General features: G+C 37.4%; 1 protein-coding gene across 3 annotated transcripts in view; it reads left to right on the top strand.

Annotated features, from left to right (window-relative positions):
* Positions 1–24,406, top strand: part of LOC132203327 (uncharacterized) — a 191,775-nt gene that overhangs the window by 143,754 nt on the left and 23,615 nt on the right. For all 3 annotated transcript variants that reach the window (XM_059631026.1, XM_059631034.1, XM_059631017.1), the window contains one exon: positions 16,231–16,433. In XM_059631026.1, coding sequence (XP_059487009.1) covers positions 16,231–16,433 — 203 coding nt within the window. The remainder of the gene's footprint in view (positions 1–16,230; positions 16,434–24,406) is intronic.

The following is a 24,406-nucleotide window of genomic DNA, read 5'->3' as shown; positions in this document are numbered from 1 at the left end:
CTTTTTCATTATAAAAATTGAATCAATATCAAATAACTGATTCGTTACAAATTTGAAAATTTGTTGATTAATTTACATTTTTTGAAAATTTGCACTACTATTACAAAATGCGGAGATATATCCTCAAAAAATAATTATTTATTTTCATTCCAATCTGATTGCATGAAAACCATCAACACTTCTACCCACTCGAGTTGCCTCTCCCACTTTTTAAATTGCCTTTTTATCTCTGGTCGATCGGGTCAAGTAATTATAATCGGTTGACACAGCCGCTTCGGTCGACCATCTCCCAGCATGTGTGTTTGTCGTCCGTCGATGCAATAAAATCGAGGGTATGCTCTCTGCTGGCGCAAACTGGGTTAATCACCGAAGTGATGGAATTGCTCCCATATGCAAACTTTTGCTGCATGTCCAGCTAATAATAATGCAGCAGTGAAATCTGCGCGCGATGCACAGCCAGCTTTTTAATTGGACCGATAATCGCATTAGCGGCCGCGCGAAAATATTGCCATTCTCACTCGTCGTCCGACAGATTTTTCACTTTAATTATAAAACCAATATGCAATTACGCGAGATTATTAGAGGGGAAGTAATTCAAGTCATTAGGGACGGGAAATGAGATTTTTATTCTTGCACGCTCGCTCTCGCTGGCGGATCGATCTGACACTGACGAGATATGCGGAGAGCTCGGCTGCTTTCGCCACTTGAGGAATAATTGACTCGCATCTAATTCTTAGCAGGCCGCGTGATGCAAGGAAACGATGGAGATATACTGGCAAAAAAAATCAACGTCCTTCAAACCTTGTTGACTTTTATATTACAGTTTGAAAGAGGTCAAGTGGTCTAACAAAGCTACCATTAAATTAAAATACAGTCTGCAATCTTGGAGATAGAAAGATGCAACGGGGATACTTACACAGCATATAAACAAGTTTTTTTTTATTAACTCTGAGAACCAATAGTTATTCCCTATTTTGAATGCAAAAAATTATTAATTTTAATTCTGTTGCCACAAAATTTACTATACATTTGACGAAAAACACATTTCAATGCAACTAATGAAGAATTTGGTGAAAAGACTATATGTTTCTTTTTTTAATTAATATTTTTCTTCAAACTTTGCGCTAAATTGTATTTTTGTCGAACAGTTCGATCTTCACCTCCCACAAATTTTTAATTCCAATTTCCAACGGACGTTTTATATATTAAGTCGGACAGTTGGTAAATATCAAATTCAAACTAATTGTTAGATGAGACACCAGAGGCAGATTCTCACCTTTTAAGGTTATCAAAGTTTGTGTTCAGGGAGGACTATTATTGATTAGTTTTCGTGCCTAAGACATAATATTACCAAGTGTCGCTTGTAAATGATGTACATCACGATTCGCCCCTAGTCTGGCAGTTGTGGCCGTTTCTCGAAACCGGAGCCAGCCACAAACATTCAGACTAGGTCCAAATCGCGAAATGTACATCATTACCAAGAGAGACTTGGTAATAGTACATCTTAGGCATGACCATAGGTGGTATGATGCAAGCAAATATCCATTTGCCTGATAACTAGACATAAAAAAGGTTGTAATAAGAGTTGAATCTTTAAATTAAAGTAAACAATAAAAATACGGTTAAAACTTTAATTGAAAATAAAGATAAATAAAATAATTTCACAAGAAACATTTATATTTAAATAAATGTTAAGAAATAAAGAGAATGTAAATTTATTTTTAATCATAATTATATATAATTTCGTGAAATATTCCCTAAGCTCTAGGTGAATCCTGTCTATTTACTTAACATTAATATAGATTCCCTTGGGATATTATTATGTTGAACAGCTTGAGCACATAATCAAGTTTTCGGGAAGCACTTTGTGTGGGGCGGAAGCGTGGTCATCGGTTTGTTGTTCACTTGAGCGAGAAGGATGGCCAGTGGCGGGCACAGCGTTTGAGCGGCAAAAAGCGTTCTTGTCAGCCCTTCCCCTGGCATGTAGGCATCCACCTTGACCTAAGTGCTCGCATGGGAAGGTGCACTCGACTTGAATCCTCTCGCACACTCACACACGTTACAAATGGCCCGTGATCTTTTAAGCGCTTCTTAAATGAGGTTAAAGTGGCGAGAAAACGAGCGGGCTGTGCGCACAAACACAAGCCGCACCTACGTATGTTTGTGAGGGCAAATCTGCTCCGAAGAGCACAAGAGATAAAAGTTTTGGAAGAAAGCAGTGAGAACAGACGCAACTCGACACGGAAAACAAACCCTGCTGCGAAACTTTCCTTTTTGACTTGAGTAAATCTCAGTGTTTAGGAAGGTTTCAAATACTTTGCGTTTGTCAAAATCTGAGAATTTCAAGGTAATTCAAAATTATGTTAATGCACATCTTAAAAACTCAACCTTTTTCGATTCACACTGATGATTTCCTTTAATTTAAATTAAAAGAATTTGATATGAAGAAGAATTTTCATTTAAAAAAAGGGATTAAATTATTTTTTTATTAACAAATTATTTCAATTCAAGATTGCGAATGGATGCTAATTATGACTTCTTGTATTTTTAAACTAATGACTAGGGATGGGAAAATAGAGGTGACCTCATTAAACTCTCTATCAGTAAATAACTTAAGAGCTAGTCAAGATATGCCATATAATATGGTGTTTTAAAATCCAAAAAGCATCTATTTCAGTTAATTACTACCTATTTTAACAGCTCTATTAAGTCGCATCATCTATGGCTATTGTATTAATGAATTATAAACTATCAGAAAAAAAAATAAAATAATTGTTCTTTTGATTTAAAAAAAAAATAATAATTACATTTTTTATCTATATTTTAATATTCTTGAAACAAATTTAACTAAAATTCATAAGCCTAAACTTCTCAATATAAGTCTCACCACTCTGACCTTAAACTTTTTTAAAATTTTGTAACATAGACTTCCTGCTTAGAAAGATGTTAATCTCTGAGAAACTTCATTCTCTCTACGTGAGCAGCACATAAAAGAATAGGACATTAAAAATGAATTATGGCTGCGTGCGTAATCGCACGTAAAAACAATGTAAGAATCTCGTCGCTGAAATCTCGATTCGCGCAACGCGGGCAAAAAAAGAAGGAAGACGTCGCAATAAAAAGCGATGTACCATCTGCCATCGGAATAATATAATAAGAAAAGAAAGAAAGAAAACATATTATATTCGGCGCGATTCGCTCCATCACAAAGTGATGCGAAAAAAACTGAAAAGAGTTTTATTGCACCGGGCGCGTGTTTCATCATCCCTTCACGTCGAGCGAAAAGTGATGACGTGGTGCGTCTGATGGTTTGCTGCTCCAAGTGGCTCTTTACAGGGGTCCGTCGGCCAAAGTTTAAGCCAGCATGCAGCACTATCCTCTCGCTCTCTGAAAGCAAAGTTTTGGGCCAAACAATTCCGGCCGCAACACGCAGCGGTCGCCGCAACAACAGCCGGCAAAATGCACGCGGATTCGACCCTCGCCAAGTTTCGATTGTGGGCTGAGGCACCGAGGCAGATGAAATATCACACTTTTGGCGTTTAATTACACCCCGCTGATGTTTGCCGACTTCGCGAACCGTTCTCGAATACTTCGAGCATCGGCGCCGAAAGTTTGCATATCTTTGTGGAATGCTCCTTTGAAAAGCACGCGGGCGTGTTGTAATTGGCCCAAGAGAGAGTTTTGCATTGTTTTTGACTGGGAAATGTGGGAAAGGGCATGGTGTACTTCCTTATCTCGTTGTCTGTTTATGTGCAAGTCTGTGGATTGAACACAGTCTGTGTTTAATTACCGTATTTTAACGAGCGAATATTTTTAATTAAATTTAATTATTTGAATCGTTTGTTTGCTAATTTTGTTGGCCTTTTACAAGGAAAAAAGAAAGGCTTATCAGCTGATCACAGGCTATCTGCAGTAAAAAAGTGATTTCAAGTGAAGATTTTGAAAACTTTGTATTTGAAGACATTACCTTATATCTTTTAAAAATGCAAGAGTTTATTAAAAAAACTTGAAAATAACTTACCTATAATTTAATAAGTAATTTAATTACCAAAAAAGGAATGCGGTAAATTTCATAGTCACGTAATTCCGCTTTTTTTTGAAAATTCAATTTATTAATCTCAATATCAATAGGGAATTTATTTTTTAAATTTAAAAGTACCAAAATGTTCAGCATCTGTCCATAAAAAAAGAGCATACACAAATTTTTATATTCAATCACTTTTCCCTGTAAAACGCATGTCAGGCAATTTTGCGGTCTATACTTTATCGACATTATAAATTTGCGTAGCTCGACAAACTAATAACGTACAAAATTATGGTCGTGTAAAACAAGCGTTGGCATTCTCGCATTCCGCACCCAAAAGCACACGCCTGCCTACAGGGAGCAAATATTTTGACGCCTTTGGCTAATTAATTACGGCGGCGGCGCGCAATCATTAATCCGTCATCCGGCGCCTGTGCCACAATAATGAAGCGCGCGTGATAAATTAATCATTGAACGGAATTGCGCTTCTGTACAAAGGGAAAATTATTTGAGAATCATTCAAAGTAAAATTTCTTGCCACCGCTGATAATACAGAACTTTAATAATTTTATTTACAATTTATATCTATGTATTAATTAAAGTTGATTAATTGTGAGTTCTTTAGGGCAGATAGAATAAGACTAAAATAATAGAAAAAATCTTTGTAATGGAATAAGTAACTTAAGCACTGATCGTGAATTAATTAGATGCAATGAAACAATTTATATTATATATTTTTCCACACAGCCAAATATATTTATTAATTTTTATGTTATTAATACAATTTTGAAAGAAATACTGTTTAAATAAACAATAAAAAAATAAAACATTTAATTATAGATTTTTTATTTCTTTTTAAAATAATATGGTTGAGTTTTTTGGTTTGAGTATTATGTTTCAAATTTAATTTGACAAATAAGTAGGATAATTAAACTCGCATGTGTATTATGACGCAGAACAACAAAGTTTTAGGCTCAAATTTCGCACTAAACTTGTCAGTTAAGCCTTTGAAAGACAAAACACGGCTGAATAATTACAAATACACATTTGACAAGGATGAACATGCAAAATGCTGCTAGAATCTGAGAAAGCGTGGTGTTCGTATGACAAATGCGAGAGCACGCATTACGCAGTTGAGCCCGAGGCCATGGGGCAATGAAAATGTTGTTTGTGCGACACAACAACAAACGCTCGTGCCGCGTGCGCATCTGACGTAGACAAATACAATCCTTGAAAGCGACACCAGCTGAGATTTCTCCTTCCAGCAACGCACAAATATTTGCTTGTGTAAGCACAAGATTCATCCCAATTACGGCTGCTCGTACAAATTGCAAAGTAATTGGGGCGTAATGTTTTAATTGCAAGACAAAAAGGAAAGTGAAAATAATTCTAGGTTGTTAACTTGCTGCAGAAACTTCAAGCAGGAGATTCTCACTGTACTTGACCTGTCTACGCATTTTTCTTAACCCCTTCATTTAATGAGACTTTGCTTTGTGAATTAATGCAAAATGCAAGCAACTGTGAAAATCTTTAGTGACTCTAGTTAATATGCTTTTTTCCATTCCTCATATTTTTTTTTAAATTATTCAGCTTCAACTTCTTTGAAAACTGTAAAAAAAATGTAAAATTAATAATATTTGAAAACTTTTTTAAGGAGAAAATTGAAATATGCTGAATTTAAGAAGTAAAAAGGAGATGAAATAGAAAACTAATACTATGTAAGAACCTTATTTTTACAAGCTCAAAAGTAAACACATTGAAATTTGCTTGAATGTATTGAAAATAAACCTTAGGATTTTATTTTTCCCAAATCCAACCAAGCAAATAATAATGTACTTAAAAATCAAATGATGTAACTTTAATTATATACTATTATCATATAAACCAAAATTTTATCAAAAAAATGAAAAACGCATTACATGGGCGATTGTAATAGAAAAGGGTAGTTAATTTTCAACTGGAAGCCCAGAAAGAAGTCTTGTGAGCATTAAGTTTTACGGGCGCACTGGAGTTTAATTTGGTTTTACGCGCCCCCGGGCGTAACCCTAAATCCTTCTGCGCCTCTTTCTCTCTGTCCGTGTTTACCGCTGATAAGACCGCTGGCACATCGTGTGTGCATTGTTTCGTGGCTGGAAATGGGCAAAAAGCCGCAGAGCGAAATATTTATCTATCCGCGCTGGAGCGTCGTCTCTCCTGGCTGGAGATTCGGCCGCAGCTTATTTTTTGGCCCAAAAGCAGTGAATGTCACATTAAAGTCGGGAGGAAATGCCCTTGGGAAAATTTACAGACAGAAAAAGAAAGCATTGCTGTATTATCTGATTGCAATCGTCCTTGTGCTAAAACAAAAAGAAATAAATTTCGCGACAAAAATAAGTCTATAAAAATAAATCTTGCAAGATTTACTCTAAAAGCTTCATTGATTTCATTGGGGGCTGGCATAAAATAATTGTTCTTTGGCAATTAAGAGAAAGAAAAATTTTTCATAAAAAGAAAAAAAAATGAAATGAATAAAGGTTATATAATATATTAATCTAAATAAAATATTATTTTAATTTTTAAAATATTGCTTTTTTGTGGCACAAGTCATGAAGACGGTGGATGACAACATGATATAAAAATAATAGCGTGTCAATCTAATTTTGTGAGTTACAGACTGATATTTTCAAAAATTAAAATACAAATAAAATTTGGCGTTGACATTTATTATCTTGTCCTGTAACAATAAATTTAAAAGTTTATCTAAATAATTAATTTTTACCAAAGTCAATAGGTTTTCAATTTTCTAAGGCCAAGCGAAACATTTACTTACTTATTTATAAAAAAAAGTATTATTTTGTTTAATCTAAAAAATAAAATTAATTGATTATATTTTCACTAAATAAATTTTTATTTGAAGATTATTTTTTAATTTTCAAATCATCATTGCAACCTCACTACGACGAGAGGTCCTCTTTTGAACTCAGTTGGCCTTTCATGATCGCACCCTTTTTGCCTTTGAAAATCCAGGCCGCTGCTTCTCACGGCTTATACCTAATCTGGTCTGGCCGGGCTGATTACCAACCAGATCGTGAAATCAACTAACTCAAAGCGACCGCGCCCTGTCGTGGGATCGCAGTCAGTCAGTTGCTTTCATCATTGGAACATCTCAAATAATTACCTTTACGACCTTTGTGAAAGAGCTCAAATCCACCACGCAAAGAGAGAGATGAGGAAAAGTTCATTCGACGAGTTGCTCTTACTCGTCTAATGACATTTCAACAGTTTGGACTCCAAAGTTCTTTGCCTGCCAATATGCTTAATATTTGAAAAGGATACAAAAATAGTACAGGCCACTGTGATTTTAATCTGATTTAATGCCCAAGTTTAATCTCTTTAGTCAATTTTTTAATCTGAACTAAAAAATAAATAGCTTTAAGATAAAATGCCTAATTATATAGTCCCTAAATATAAAACCTGCCCAAACAGTCCCAAGAGTTGGAATGAAGTTCAGAAAGAGTTTAAATAATTTTGAACACCTACTCCAACCAGACGAACCAGACTAAAACTAATCAATCAGCATACAGTGTTTTATTTTTATTTATCTATTTATTTATCTTTTTTTTTTAGAAGCTTTCATATTCATTTTCCCCGGAAAATTTTGAAATAAAACAAAGATAATTAACAAACAGAGTTTAGCCAAAAAGTTTCGTTATCACCCTTGAACTCGCACGATATGACAAACCTGACAAACCTAAGTAAGTATCACAAGAAATAACTTTGATTTATCATTTTAGAACATTCTCATGTCACCATCGAATATCAGCAGGGTTCACGTATTCGAGATAAAGATTTAAAAGTGGGCCAAACTTGGTAGAGTTTGCCCTCGAAAAGTACATCAACAAGGCTCGTGCCAACGAAAGCGACGTGCAAGATAAGGAGACAAAAATTATGTCGCCCGCCTCCACCGGTGCAATAAAATATTTTGACCTGCTTGCCAAAAGGCAGCGCTCGCGTGAAAATGACGTCACCGCAACACACAACAATGCTGCCCTGGTGTGCGGGAGAGAAAAAAGAGCGGTCGCGAGAGCATTTTCACTTGGCACTCTCTGGGCTTTTTCTTGTTCTTTTTATTGTGAACATATACTAGTCGCTTTTAGTTTATGACACAATGGGACTCTCTCGCGCGCTCCTACTACTTTGCCACGGAAAGAAAGAGAAAAAAGAGAAAGAGACGCGAAATAAATGTGTGTTGTGCTCTCTCAGACACATAAATCTCGGCGCTGCTATGGAATTAGGCTGCAGGATCTCATGTTGGCTTGTTTGCCTGCGACTCTTATTACGCGGCACATGGGGCTTGTTTCGTCTCAAGCCGAATAGACTTTTTGCTCAAGATTAAGCTTGAAATTGAGATCTGCCTGAAATCTTCAAATTGAAAAAAAACCTCTCCGACATCGAAATTGAACCTTCTTTTAAAAAGTAATTACGTTAAAAGCCCGGTTACAGTTAATATACATACCATATAACTTGATAATTAGTTACATAAAATTGAATTCATGAATTATATATTTGGGCAGAGAATGATACATTAATAAACATTATTCGAAACTTATTAATTTTAGAACCGTATTGATTGTTATGAAGTAATAAATATTTACAGCCACTTTTTAGTTTTTATTTTAAATTGCAGACAGTAGGGAGGATAATTTTTTCATAAAATTAAAAATCAACTGAGGCTCACTGTGGTGATGGGTTCTTTGATGTCGGAATTTTTCAAACAATTCTTGCTAGTGGTGTTACTGGTGGTGCAGTTTTGTCCATCAATTCCTTTTTTTAAAGAGCTTTTATTTTCAAAATCATAAAGAATATGATGCAACAATTGGACAAAAAATAATAATAAAGAAATGCCTTAAATGGACTGATAGAAAAAGGCCTCTTTATTTGCGAAATATCCACATTTTTGGAAGAAATTAAGTTTAAATGGCTCCTTTCAAAAGTCGTATTTAAGCAACGTATAAAAAGTTCGGTAATGTTATAGTACGCGCGACGTGTTTCCCAAAATCCCTGATTTCAGTTGGCATCACTTGCCTTACGTCGCGCGTTCGATAGTGGTTTTACGTCGCGCATACAATAATGGTTTTACGTCGCGCGCTCAATACTGGAGGCGGTGAAATTGTTAAGGAAACCGATTATTCCATCGATATAGCACGCGCGACGCAATTCTTTTCCTACAATCTCAATTTAGGGGACTGCTAGGAAGAATAGGGGCCCTTGGGATGGGTTCAGAATGGGGCAAGACGACCTCCGGAGGGCCGTGCGCACCCTTATAGCAGGCGCGACGTATGTTTATAGCACGCGCGACGGGCCGTAAATCCAGTGAGGGGCAAAGCGAACTCCGGAGGGTGCTTTTCACCATCGTAAGAGGCGCGACGCATGGTTATAGTACGCGCGACGCATGCTTATAGTACGCGCGACGCATGCTTATAGTACGCGCGACGCACGACTAATTAATTATTATAAAAGGTGTTGCACGCGGCCGGAGTTGTGGGCACCCCACGAACCGGCAACTCGGAGGTGGGCAACCCCCAAGATTAATTTTTGCAGAAGCCGCGAGCGAGGGGTGGAGGCGCAGCGAGGTCGAGGACGTGGGGAAGGCCGTGCGGAGGGCGAGGACAAAAGGGCGGCTGTGTTCATGAGGGGGCTCCGCAGGAGCCCCCTCACGATCCCCGCCCTTTTGTCCCGCCCGGAGCCGGCCTTCACCACGTTCTCGGGCGAGCGCGCCTCCAGCCCGAAGCTCGCAAACCCACAACGGAGTTGCCCACAAAAGGTGTTGTCTGCAAAGGGAGTTGTGGGCACCACATTTTTTGCATTCTAAGCCCTTTTTGCAGACAATTCCTTTTAAAAGCAACTCCGTTGTGGGTTTGCGAGCTTCGGGCTGGAGGCGCGCTCGCCCGAGAACGTGGTGAAGGCCGGCTCCGGGCGGGACAAAAGGGCGGGGTTCGTGAGGGGGCTCCTGCGGAGCCCCCTCATGAACACGGCCGCCCTTTTGTCCTCGCCCTCCGCACGGCCTTCCCCACGTCCTCGACCTCGCTGCGCCTCCACCCCTCGCTCGCGGCTTCTGCAAAAATTAATCTTGGGGGTTGCCCACCTCCGAGTTGCCGGTTCGTGGGGTGCCCACAACTCCGGCCGCGTGCAACACCTTTCAATTAATTTGCCGCGCGTGTCGCGCCTCCTATAATCGTGCGTCGCGCGTACTATAAGCATGCGTCGCGCGTACTATAAGCATGCGTCGCGCGTACTATAAGCATGCGTCGCGCGTACTATAAGCATGCGTCGCGCGTACTATAAGCATGCGTCGCGCGTACTATAAGCATGCGTCGCGCGTACTATAACCATGCGTCGCGCCTCTTACGATGGTGAAAAGCACCCTCCGGAGTTCGCTTTGTCCCTCACTGGATTTACGGCCCGTCGCGCGTGCTATAAACATACGTCGCGCCTGCTATAAGGGTGCGCACGGCCCTCCGGAGGTCGTCTTGCCCCATTCTGAACCCATCCCAAGGGCCCCTATTCTTCCTAGCAGTCCCCTAAATTGAGATTGTAGGAAAAGAATTGCGTCGCGCGTGCTATACATGTTGCCGAGGTATCGATGGAATAATCGGTTTTCTTAACTATTATACCGCCACCAGTATTGTACGCGCGACGTAAAACCATTATTGTATGCGCGACGTAAAACCACTATCTAACGCGCGACGTGATAGTTTTATATGGGAGCATAAGTGCTGCCAACTTATGAAAAAACACGTCGCGCGTACTATAACATTACCTTTTACCAAAAGTTCCATTGAAATTTGCATTATTTGAAGCATAAATAATTTTAAGAGAGACAAGTTATAATAAAAATCCTCAAAAAATAGACTCATGAAGATTCTGAAAATGGCTCAAACATAAATTTTTCCGACAAAAATAAAACAATAAAGTCGTTGTAGCAAAAAAAGAAAAAAAAATTAATGAAAATTCAAAGCTCCAATAATATTTAAGGTAAATAATAAAATATAATAAAAATTTTATCATAGTTAAGTATTACCTGTTCGATTTTTCTTTTATTATAGACAATAAAATACTAACTTGGGCAATAATCTTTTACCTAGACACTATAAATTGATGATAAAAATTTAAAGAAATTGCTAGAATTACCATGGAAATGTGGACGAAAGAAAGGGCGTGCGAAGCTTGACAGATTGAGTCGAGGGTACGCCACCATCTCGCCGCCTATTTTCGTTCCTTCGCTTTGCATTCCGCGGATCTTGGGGCGGCCGGAGGCAATTTCTGTGCGTTTGCATCGCCACGCGATCTTTCTGCACGAGCGGAGCTAGTTTCATCTCTCTCGGCGTTGATTTTCTTTTCGCACACACGCCGCCGCGTTTGGCTCAGGGCGCGGCCATGGTCGTGTAGCTTTTTCATCTCCATCGCCCCGACCGACGAAAAGAGTAAGGGTGTTTTCCTCCGAGCGACTGTGCCAACGATAGCTTTCCCAGTCGCAATCGAAATGAGATTGTTATGATCGCACGGTGGAAACAATTTTCCACTTTATTCACTTCAGAACAAATGTTGTCCTGAAAATGAATGTTTTCATTTCCCGAAGAGCAACGACGGAAAATTGGCAATTATTAATTTACAACTGATTTGATTTCCGACTTTTTTCACACAAGTGGAGGCAATTAACTGCAGCCCTGGATTTGGTACTTTTATCTTTCCAGAGTGGCAGCGCAGGAAGGAGATACGCGCAAAATGTGGGCCACTTTCGGAGCTCAACTCCGCTCCGGGCGACTTTTCATATTTTTCTTCACCGCCTTGTTCGCTTCCTCTCGCGCAGCGCAGTTTCTGGAGCGATGACATCAGAAACTTTTTGCCAGAATATCAAGAGAAGTGGCACACTTTTTATACTTCGCGTACCATTAAGGAACTTTTGGATTTTCCTGCCCCACCGTGTTGTGCACGCAGAATTAATTATCTTCCTGCAACTTTTTAATTAGCCCTAGAGTTTCTTCCTGTGCGCGTGAACTTTGACCCCTCCTCCCTCTCCCTCGACTGATAAGAAGAAAAAAAAACATAAACACGCCAATTTGCGACTAATTAACAAACTTTTGACGAGAAATTAGGGAATTTCCGGTGAGAAATAATTCCGACACCTCTCTTATTTTATTATCCTAGGACAAAAAGTTTTATTTATAATTTTTCCCCCAAAGGAAACCTTGGAAAACTGACAATCCACGTGCAGAACTAAAAGCTCCGGCGGCTTTTATTAACGCTTTGATTTAACGCCCTCTGAACTTTGCACTTAGAGATATTGTGGGGGAAACAAAGAAGTTTTACAAGTTGTACTTATATTGATTAAGTAAGTGCACTTGTATCAGAGCAAATGAAAAGAGTTTGTTATTCAAAATCTATCAAGTCGCATAGTGCAAGTAATTGCATAAATTTGAACTTGGGAGAAAATCTTCCTTCATTATATGCAACTGGTTCAGCATTGTTGTTCTGCTCTTCGCATAACTTTGAAGAGCGAACTTTCTTAGAACAATCGAGTTTGCACAGTCTTAATAGTGTAATTAAAATGTGTACTTTGTGCAAATTTCACATTCAATTAGTGCACAAGTAAAGTTTGCTTAATAGGGCAACTTGGTTTGAAAACAAATAATCCTCCTTTAGCTGGGAGAAAATTAATTCAGCAACTTTTCAGTGTCATCGGAAGGGATCCGCGAGTGGCCAGTGCAAAACTACGCTTTCGCACCGAAATTGATGGCGGGCAACTTTTTGTCGCCGCGGATGATTAATTGCCGGCGTGCAATACAGGGAGCAGACAGTTTTGCAAATAGCCTCCGTACGTTTGCACGTTGGAAGAGCTGTAAAATTACAAATCGCCCCTGGCTCTGTGTGCCCAATAAATATTCATGATCAATCAACGTGTCACTGCTTATTTGCATTTTTTTCGTGACACACATCCCATTTCGGTGTCACACCTGCCGCCAGCCCGATTTGCCACATTGATGATCCACGTCCAGTTCGTTCACACTTTCTCTGCCGCGATTGGAACGGACTGGCACTTATGCAAATTCGACTGACGAGTATTGAATTTTTACACAATTCAAAATCCTAAAGCTTGACAAATTTGACAGTTGGGTTAGAATAAATTTACATTTTATTAAATTTAGTAATTTAATTTTCAACTAATTTTTATTTAGTTTTATTTATTTAAAATATGTTTATTTATAGATTTAATAATGATTTTTCATCTTTTTAAATGTATATGTATTTAAATTAAAACAGTGTTTAGCAAAATATTTGTTCTAGAATGAAAGTCTATATTTGTCGCTGCTTTTTTATTTATGATAAATTAAATTATAAATTATTGTCATGTGTCTAACTTGAAATGTAATGAATTTTCACAAACATTAATAGGTGTATATGGAGGTCCATGGATTATTTCAGTCAAATAAATTCTATGAATAGTAGAAATGGGACAATATTAAATTATAATACTAACAGACTAGCCGATTGCTTACATCGGATATAATTCTATTGTAGATTATTACTTACAATTAACAATTTAACTAGCGTTGCAGAGGTATAAATGATATTTATTTAGAAATTTTGATTTCCAAATCAAAGCTTCCAGCTGTTTTAATAGATTTGACTTGAGAATAGTCTGTGCCAGTTATTATTGTAACAATTTATGCAAATTTTGCGTTTCCTGAGACAAGCAGTTGCCTCGAAAGCAGCTCACTGCAGATTGCTGTCAGCCTATTTTGGCAGATTGGAGCGCACAGAGGATATCGTTGGGCAATTAGCATCAAAATAATTGCCGTGGATTATTTGAAATGCTGCAGCGTTCGCAGTAAAATTGCTGCTGCTCTTGAAAATTATCATCCGCCGCGCGCCGGCGGGTAATCGCGGAATAATTAGACGCCCGTCTGGCCAATTTGAATTTGGGCCAGCTGCGCATTTCCATTTATCAAAACGCGCAAAATTCACCTGGCTGTGCGGTTTTCATTTGCCTCTCGGACGGCCTGCAACAATCAAAATCATCTCTCTTTCTCGGTCGAGGGGAACGTTTAAAAGCGCGGATTCCTCACAAGTCTGCGTGCCTCTGAATATTTCAGAGGCAATTTCACGATTTTAAATGACCTGCGGGCAGATTGCTTGCGGCCCGAGGGTTTCGTGAATGCACGCCGGCGGGCAAATACGCCCCGCGGAAAATGAGGAGCGGCACGTTTCGGTCATGAAAAGGGTCTTGGCTCCATTCTTTTCTCGAGAGCTGCCTCATTTGGCCAACATAAATACCTCGAAAATAACATCTGCATGAAAACTCTTCTTTTCGAAAAAAAAACAAGGAAGCTCCCATTTAATATAGTTTTTTTTTTCAAGGATTTATCAATAAAGAACGGTGCAGGCGTTAACTGGAATGTTGTTTTATGTTATTCATATTATTATATTTTCGAAAAACCTTTTCTGTTGTCAATATTTATTTACAAAGTTACATTTATTAAGGACAGTGACCAAATTATTTAAAAATTGTTCATTTTTAAATTGTTTTATTATTCTTTAAAGATCAATTACCATGGAAGAGTGCAAAATAAATATTCTGTAATTTTCTTTCAAAATATAATTGATTCTTGTCAGAAATTACGTAATATATAATTATATTTCATAAGAAATTTAATATATATTGTTAAGAATTGAACAGTTTGTCGTTGTGGCCAATTTCGGTAACTCTCATAAAACTTAAATTATACTTAAATTTAAATTTAATTCTATTATTGATTTCAACCAGCAATTCATGATGTGTGTTTAATAAAGACAATAATAATAATTAATAAAATAAGGATTATAAAAAATTTGCAGCGAGAAAAGGGAATAAAGACATACATGACAAAGAGCAACCTAAAGAGAACACTGATTATATTGTCTTCTTTTGGCAAAGGTGAAATGTTAATGAAACTGCACAATTTCCCCGCAACAATATGGCTCCCCTGTTGTACATGAATAACAGAAGCAACGCAAGCCGTTGCCGGAAACCCGCACCTGGCGGGTTTCTTTTCGACATTACAAATTTAAAGAGGGCAAATATGCAAATAAACTATGCAAATTTCGCTAATACTCGGTGGGAGGAACACGCGTGAAATGCGACTCGCGAGCATAAGAGCCAAGGGTGTCGCTGGCACGCATCAAAATTTAATCTCTGGAGGGCTCGTCCCGAATCTGCTCTGAGAAAGGGGGTCGGAATTCTGGCACAAAGTGTTACCGCCGAGCAATTTCCAACTGGCGGCAGCGGCGAGTGTTGCCATTTCCATTAGGCGCAAAGTTGCCGCCGCGCCTGACAGATGAATAAATCCTCAGCCCCGCTCGGCCCGCTCAAATATTCATGCTGACATGACACGCTGCGATGCGGCCCCGGGGCAACGAGTAAGTGGGCAAACACGGAGACCTCCAGCATTATGCTTGTGACACACAGAGCCTCATTATGAGGACCCTCAGGCACTGGCTTTAGTTAGTCGCGCTTTTCTTCTCAAAGGTGGATTTCGGCAACAGAAATAAGAAAAGTTTCAAAAATGAAGTAGAAAAATAGAAAAAAAAATAGTACTTAATAATAATATTGTTTATTTGGTGTTAAAATTTTACCTTCTGAAATTTATTGTTTGAAATTTGTCGCATTTTTTATTTTCATCCATTTTTTTAGAACCTTATACAACAATTTTATTTTTCAATGTGTTTAATCCCGGCTATAATTGTTTACAAAAAAAAAACGCAAATAATAATTTAAAGTATAGAATAAATTGTTTAATTTTATATACTTATTTGTTAGTTATAAATGATATTTTTTTTTTAAATTCGAATTTTGTCAATAAATTTGGATGAGTTCATGTTAGGGAAAAGTTGCTCTTTGTCGAACCCAATAAACATAATTTTAAAACTAAATCTAGCTTTAAAAATCATTTAAAGGGTAATAAGACCATTTATATTATTGATTTACAGATTAATGAATCTTCCGCAATAAGTAGTTAACTTTCATACATCATTTCAATTTTTTTATATACAAATCTCTTTGGTTGAAAAATCATGTAAAGGCAACATGAAAAGATGCCTTTGATCAAACCGACTTGCGGGAAAAACCCAACAAAACGTTTTCAAACAAAGACTGTTATTTTAATGAGCTTTCTTTCTTGTTGTTCCAGGCTGGCTGGTTGAGGGGGCGTACAACAGCAATTCGGGTCACAACGCCCTTCAACCGGAGACGGTACCTCCACCGCCGCCACCCCAACCCCCGCTGGGGCGCAACGAGCCCTACTTCGACCCCCTCACTCCACGCAATGTGACCGCCCTCGTGGGAAAGTCGGCCTACCTGACGTGCCGAGTGCGAAACTTGGGCAACAAAACTGTAAGTACACATGCACCATCAATCATCATAAATCCTCCCCCTTCAAATCAAAATTTATTCTCTTCAAAGCGACACTCACGTTTGGCGATACAATAAAAATGTTGAAATTATGAATAAAATAAGGGACATAAAGGTTGACCTTTAATTCTTTCAGGTTATTTGCAATTTCCATTTCACAACACATCAATTTGCAACAACGGACGTTCCGGGAAATCATAGATGGCCGGTCGTAAATCCGCCCGCTGATTTGTGCGAGCCCCGTTTCTCATCGCGGCGCACACAAACAAATATACGAACGCAAAATAAAATAATGCCATGTTTTATGACCCCGCTCGATGTGGCTCGTGGGATGGAAAAAGCAAGACAGATAAATTTTATTACGCATTTTTACTACAATCCTACCCCTCGCGGCTAATGCAGCCCGGCGGGGGATGATGAAATCGGGGCGGGCGAACGGCTGAGGCGCGCGCAGGGGCCTTTTAAGACGACATGCAATTTTTCTGCCAGCAATTTATACTTTTGGCATTATTCAGGAATTATATAACGGGGGCACGCTAGCTTTTCTTCCTTCGGCATTAAAGGGTGAAATATCGGCAATAAAAAATGAAAAACTGCATCTTGTTCCGCCGCTGTTATATTATGTCTCGACGCCGCCGGAGGTATACGGCCTACAGAGGCCGACCGACCGTTTTGTGCGCCCTTGTGCTCTTTGATAACGAATTATGGCCTGATTCTCATTTTCTTGAGGGGCCTACTTTGGGAATAACATTAGATCAATATTATGTATAAAAATTATTTTAATATGCAATTTACCTTTATAAAAATAATCTTAAATATTAAGTGGGAATTTATGGTTTGGTTTATTTTAAAATATTTTTATTTTTACATATATATTTTTTTATTTCGTTTTATGCTATAAAACATTTGTCATATTAAATAAATTTTTTATTACAGGGATGACATAAACGCCAAAACATGATTTAATAATGTAGTACAAAATTAAATAAATAAATTAATTACAATTAACAACATAGTTAAATTTGTAAGAGATTTAACAAAGAATCGAGTAGAATTTTTAAGTGATTTAAATATTGATGAACATATTATTGCAATATCCATTAATAACTGAATCAACATTATCCGTGAAAGTATTACCGATTTGAAATTTAATGCGAAATGAAATGACTATAACAATAGAAGTGTAGAGCTATAAATTTGTAAGTTAAAAAAAAAACGGTATGGTAGGGAGACGAACTACTTTGCAATTTTTAATTATTTTTCCATCAATGTATGAAAATTTACTTCTCTTGAAGAATTTTCCACGTAGAGAAATTACATTTCATATGCTTGCATTTGATATGTATCCGTTTTTTTTTTTTTTTTTTTTTTTTTCAAATTGTATATCATCCATTTTCTTTAATCCTGCCTCCAAGCAACAGAGGTCTCTCGAAATATTCTAAAGCTGCTTAGGGCTAATAGTGTGAAATGAGAGAAGTGCAAGACGGCTGGCTCTTGGTACAGATCCGCACCACCGCACTTCTTGTGACGCAATTTGCGGCCTCCAGGGGTAAGAAATAATGCGGACGAGAATCTCATTTGAAAATGGGTGTGTCTCGTTAATGGAGTCGGCAGAGTGCTATTTTCTACGTGCGACTGACTTTGATAAGAAAAAAAAACTGTAACTTGTAACGCAGAGTGAAATTAATCAACGATATTTTTTCCTCCTTCTCAAACACAAAGTTCGCAAAAGTTGATTTGATTTCTGCAAATTTAGATTTCTGATGTTTGGTTGTTTGAATTGGCTGCGAATCAACAACCATCTCTGCCTACACATTTTCAGCGGCAATTCCCAATTTGCGTTTGTCGCCGACAGAGAGTGAATTTTTTTTTATTTTTTCGTTTCTTTAGGCGGCGAATAAACCAGCCAACGAGATTGCCTCTCGCTCGTATTTGCCCAAGCAGTGAAATCTCTTCAGCCGCTTTCATTTTATCTGCTGGCAGCTTCTCAACCGGCAGTTGGAGATAAACTGGAATTAAAAGTGTTTTTTTATTTATTTTGCTCCTCTCTTTACTCGGCATTCCATATTTAATCATCCGATAGCAAGTTGCATACACCTGCACAGATGCACACATTCTCATTTCTCGGTAGAGGCTATGGTAATAATAAGAGTAATGCAAAATTACAACGCTCCTTTGTGTACACTCGGTACAGAGTGCGTCGTAACTTCTTCTGCTGCTCTCATCCCTGAAGGGAAACGGCACAGACGGACTGAGCTGCTTTTTTTCCTCGTTGTATATTTTATATTCTTTCGCTGTTATTACGGTGCCTCCACGTTTCTGCAGCAACGCGCCCCGCCAGCCTCTCTGCCGGCGAATCAGAAGGAAAATAAGCGGAAGAATTCAATTTTTCCTCGCTCCACTGTGATGAGAAGTTATAAAAACAAATGTGGACGCTTCAAGTTAATGCTATATTGACATGGAGAAGAAGAGCAAGAACTTTTTCTTTTTAAATAATTTTGTTACTTAATAAAACGTTTATTTAATTTTTATATGCTAAAATTTATCATAATTTTTAAATTACTGCTTTTGTATATTAATGTAATGTTAATTGTTCAACAATTTTTTTTAGAATTTTTAGATGATTTTATTTTAAGCTTTTTAACTCTCCCAGATGTGTAAATAATTAAATTGGTAACAGGCGCAAGATTATTATTATTATTTATTCTTCTCGGTCTGTACAAAAATTTTTAAATTGGAGAAAAAAGAGAAGAAAAGGTTTACAACTAGCAGATGTCTGCTAAAACGCCCGACATCAAAAGAGACACGGCCGCCGCGGTAAACCCAAGATATAACAATTATTTATAAATTAAACGAATGTATCAAAAATATCTAATTGCTACCAATTTGCTTGTAAAGATGTATAGACTCTAGGCTATAAGTGTCCATTTTAAAATGTAATAGAAGGAAAAGATTGATTCCAGCTTCCACCGAGGACAAAAGTCTTTTGCCACTCAAAAATATTATTGGATATATTATGGTTTAATTCATCAGAGGAAAATAAAAACATACTTCAACAATTTTTGAGAGGAAAACAATATTGTTAGACATAACAGCACCAATAGTTTGCAAAGAACTGGTTACATTAGTCGAGTTTGTAATGAAATGTGAGTGTAGGTTGCCTTTGAAATCATCTTTATTTTCCATGGTTTGATTTTTTTACTAATTATAAGTATCTGTGATTAATGTAAATTACGTAAAAATTAGATTCAAGGGAATGCAGAGACTGTGTTATCAAAAAGCAACAATGGCATACTCGGAGAATAAATTTAACTCTTAACAAATTTTGAGCCGTGATTTAACTGTCCTATTTTATAAATGGTCTTTCTCACTTTCTCTTTGCATGACAAATTGCAAGCACGTACTAGGAGAAAGAGGGCTGTTTGCAACAAGAAAGAAAATACCGTGACGTCAATCAGGATAATTTATGGTTTGGTGGTTCCGCTCGCAGTTAACAACGCTTATATATTGTGAGAGCGGCCGATTGATAAATAAGCTGGCCGCCTAGCTCCGCCAAGTGGATAAAGAAGTAATACACGAGATCTCTCGCGCACAAAGGTCGGTGCAGAACAATGCTGCCGGCAGATTGGAAATGCCAAAGCTGCTTACAAAATCCACCGGCCTTTCTCTATACGCGTTTATCCACGTGTTTCTGGCTGTCGTGCGTTTTTATTGTGTTTTATAATCCAAAGCAGATATATCGCGATCACACACCAATCGATGAAATGAAGAGGAAATCACGATTCGGCTATGATTAAGTGGGGTTCGCGGCGTTGTTGAACACAAAATAATATTGATCAACTGACGATTTTTATGCGCCAAACTTTAAGAAAAAAATTCTAAGTGAGGTGAAGCTGCTTTTAAGGGAAAAATATTTTTGTAAATAAAAATATTATAATTTTCTAAAACAGAAATATTAAAATATATTTGAAGTAAAAATAGTCTTCTAGAGATCAGACACAAATTAAATATAAGGAAAAGTATTTTTCTGAATCACTTAAATAGCAGCTATTTTTTAATGAGACGTACGTGTAACCTTCATTTGATATTTCAGCTTTTTATTTTAATATTTATATCAAAAATTATTTTGAAATTTTACATCTCACTTATTATGTAGGAGCTAAATATTAAAATTTTCTAACAACAAATCCCCTAAAAAAAAGTCTCTGTTTAGTCCAGAAAAAATAATCACAAGAATATAAAAATTAAAGTCACGAAACTATCAAAGTATTTTTATTTAAATAATATTTTGAGCCTTTCTTCCTTTTTGTTGTTTTTATTTTTATTAATTTATTTTGGGGGAGGGGGATCAGGCCATGATGATGTCTTGTAGGCCTGTTGCGTTTCTTGACCAATGCCTCCTCAAATTCTTGAGAAAGTAAAATTGAATTATCTGAACGATTTTTATTTTCATTTTACAAATTACATTTGAGTTATTCACGAGAAATTCAAATTATAATCTCGAGCTTTAGTTGAACGCTCCAAATCCTACGACTGCTGCCACCGTAGAATTTTAAGCAGTCCCCATTAAAGGTTCGTGGCAAGCAAGGCGGTCCAAGTGACGCAGAGTGCAGGCAGGAATTGTGCAAATTAACCGCAGGTGAAACACGAGCCATTTCACCTGCAAAGCCAGCCAGAGCCCGGAGGGTGCGTGTGGCGCGTAAAACCCGGGCCGGGTTTTGTGAAACAAGCGCTAACCCGTTCGCCACGGCGCCTCGGCAACTGTTGCGGAAATTCGCACCGCCCGCCTCTGCATGGCAATGTCTGTGTAGTGTGTTCCATTTTTATTGCACTTCAGGGAGCCGCAGCGCCCGCCAGATTAGAAAAAAACTACATGCACGAGTGCGCGTCCCGCGGCAATGTATGCGCAGATCATCATTTTTTCCCGTCGACTTTGCCCTCGCGGACCAAAGGCTGATTTCGTTCTCCCAACGTAACCTTGTCTCGAGTAAGAAGGTCACGTAATTTTTCACCGCAATATCATTTCTACTTCAAGGCTGAACAATTTTTATTTGAAAAAATCCACTATCTTTGTAGGTTAACGTTAAAAGCGGTGTCATTTTGGCCCAATTTTTTTTTTTTTTTTTTTTTTTGTAATAAATGTCGTAAAAATAATGTTATTAAGTAGGCATTTTCTTGTTATTTTCTCTATTTATAAATAAAGTTCTTGGTATATTTGGAAATTAAGTCCATTTATTTAATCCGTATAATAAATTAAATTCGTCAATAACTGCCTAGCAACGTTTAAAATTTAAATTTTTGTAAATAAATGAAAGGTTATACTAAATATTAATTATTTTTTAAGACAGCAGTGAAATTTTCAAAAATTTCCCACATTTATAATTAATAGATTCTGTTATGATACAAATAATTAGCGTTTAAATAAAGAATTTTCAACAGATTAAATTTATAGTGGAAAAAAGGAAATTACAACTACACAATTTTTTAATATATATTATTTCTTTATTAATTCAGTCCCTACCCATCCGCACTTATTGCTAGTGGTGTCAAGAGCTGAATAATTTTTGCCAAACATTCGAATGCTCTGGGGCCGACCTAGATTCTTTCTCGCCAGAATTGATATTCGCCACCGTGCAGCTCTTTTCGCGGTTGCCTGATTTCCTCACGTGTTCGCCTCTCGATCTGCTGATCCCCGAGGGTGCCGCGACGAATGAAAATACATTTGAATGCGCTCTCGGCCGAATGATAGAGTGCAGCGAAATTTGTATCGGTGTGGGCCGTATGATTTCGCCTCGACGCCCGCGGGACTCGGTAGAAAGAGACGTACGTCATCCTCGCCTATTAGATTTATGCTGATGTATGCGAAAAGCGGATCATATTGGGCCGCACACAATCCTGCCGCCTATCAAGAGGGTGACGGTAGGTTAACGGAAAATGCGACAAGAGAAAAAGAAATGCTTTTTTTTATAATGCTGTACTGTAATAGACAATATTGCCAGTTATTTTATTTTATTGTAATTTTATTTCCCCACTTTATTTACTTTAACGACATAAAAAAATTCAAGCTAATTTTGATATTGTTTTAGTTTTTTACTCATAAAATTAATTTATTAAATGAAATGACATTTAAAAATTTTATTTTTATCGTTAATTTATTTATTTTTATAAATATTAAAGCTTTATTTAAATTATTTACCTCCTTTTTTTATTGACAATTTGAATTAAAAAAAATTAATACTTAAATTTAATAATATTAATTTAATAATATTAATTTAATATATAATTCTCTGTCAATTCTGATAATTTGCTATTGATTGAAAAATAATTTGTCTAGACGTTTGATTTGTGATATTTTTAATGTAATTTGAAGTTTTAAATTGATTAAAAAAATGCCAAATTAGTAATGATGTGGCATTATTTCCAACATTCTCTCACTTGAGAGCAAAAGTTTCAACGCAATTTGAGGCAGGCCATTTTTAATAAAATATGCCGCTCACTGTAGGTGAATTATGATGCTCGTCGCTTATAATATGAGAGCTTTACGAGGCCCCGAGGCACCGACACTCATATCATGTGTACATCGGAGCAAAACAAATTAGCTATTCAGTTCTCGCATGGGCTGCGCGAGCGTCAAATTAAGCAGGGCCCCGGTGCCGATATTGCACTCGCAAACAAGCCATTTGTTATATTACGCCCCGATGGTGGAAATTGTCAGGAGCGTCCCATAAAACACGAGCAGCCAGATAAGATAGGGAGATGAATATATGCGAAAAACGAGAATGGTACAATAAACAAGCGCTCGAAATCTGGCGGCTGTCAACCGACGGATCTCTATCGGCGGCAAACTTTCTTTATTTCTATCGTTGAATTGCTAGAAGCATTTTTCGGCGCGGTGTTTTTCCAAGCCGCCTCTGCAAACATTAACTTTCTTTCCTCCGCTGGAGGTTGTTTTTCCTCTCAGCCGACGCACTTCCCTGCGAAAATAACCTAGCCAATCGATTTGCTCTTCTCCGAGATAAGAGAGATTCGGCAGCAAAACTCATTCAAAATCCTCATTAGCAAGATAGATTCCGATGTCTCCTTCGCCGCGGGCGATTTTAGTACGAGAATTGAAAGATAAAACCGACCGGTTATAAAAGGAAATGACCCCGAGAGAAAAACAAGGCCAATCTCAGCCTTCGGAGTATTATATTATTTTCCAGCTCTCTCTGCGCGCAACCGTTATTTTTTATTAGTGTATACGTTGCCATGTACCTTATTTCACCGCGGTCGTCATTCCGAGAGGAGAAAGAGAGAAAAAGACGAGGGTTTTCAGTTCATATCCCACTTTTCAGCCGCTCGCCGTATGTCAGACGCACTCTCGGCCGCCGTTTTTATTTTATAGCCCAACTGTTCTGCTCAGTGTGGCCATTTTTATTTGATACCCCTTTTCCTGGCCGTTTTGTTTCCTTTTTGGCTCGGGGGTTATTGTCCATCTGCGCTGTTGTAGAGAGAACTCTACATCAACTCCACATCTCCATAAAACATTTTGTTGCGCCTCCTAATAACACTGGAATTTTGTTACCAATTAGTAAGTTTTGAATAAATCTTAACTTGGAGGGGGAGGGGGTGTTGACCAACTTTTTAGCCTATTTATAAATGACAGAAAATTAAAAAAGTTAAAATAATCAAAATAATAATTAGTTAATATTGAAATTTTAATAGCACAAACTTTTTTAAATAAAATTTCACATCGTGTCTTTTATTCATTTTTTTTTTAATTTTGCATATTAAAAAAAATCACCTAAAATAGTTAAAAGTTTCAACATTTGATATTATTATTATTATTTTTTTTTAATAATTTCTCCTAATATTTACCCATCTTCTTCAAATATAATCTTTACTAAAATTAATTTTCACCCCAATTTTATTAATTTTCTTTATTTTTGATTAAATTGTCTTTTTATTTCAAATAT

The sequence above is a fragment of the Neocloeon triangulifer genome, unplaced genomic scaffold (genome assembly GCF_031216515.1).
Source record: "Neocloeon triangulifer isolate White Clay Creek 2 clone unplaced genomic scaffold, ASM3121651v1 ptg000002l, whole genome shotgun sequence".
NCBI lineage: Eukaryota > Metazoa > Arthropoda > Insecta > Ephemeroptera > Baetidae > Neocloeon > Neocloeon triangulifer.
This window is presented reverse-complemented; position numbering and strand designations above follow the sequence as displayed.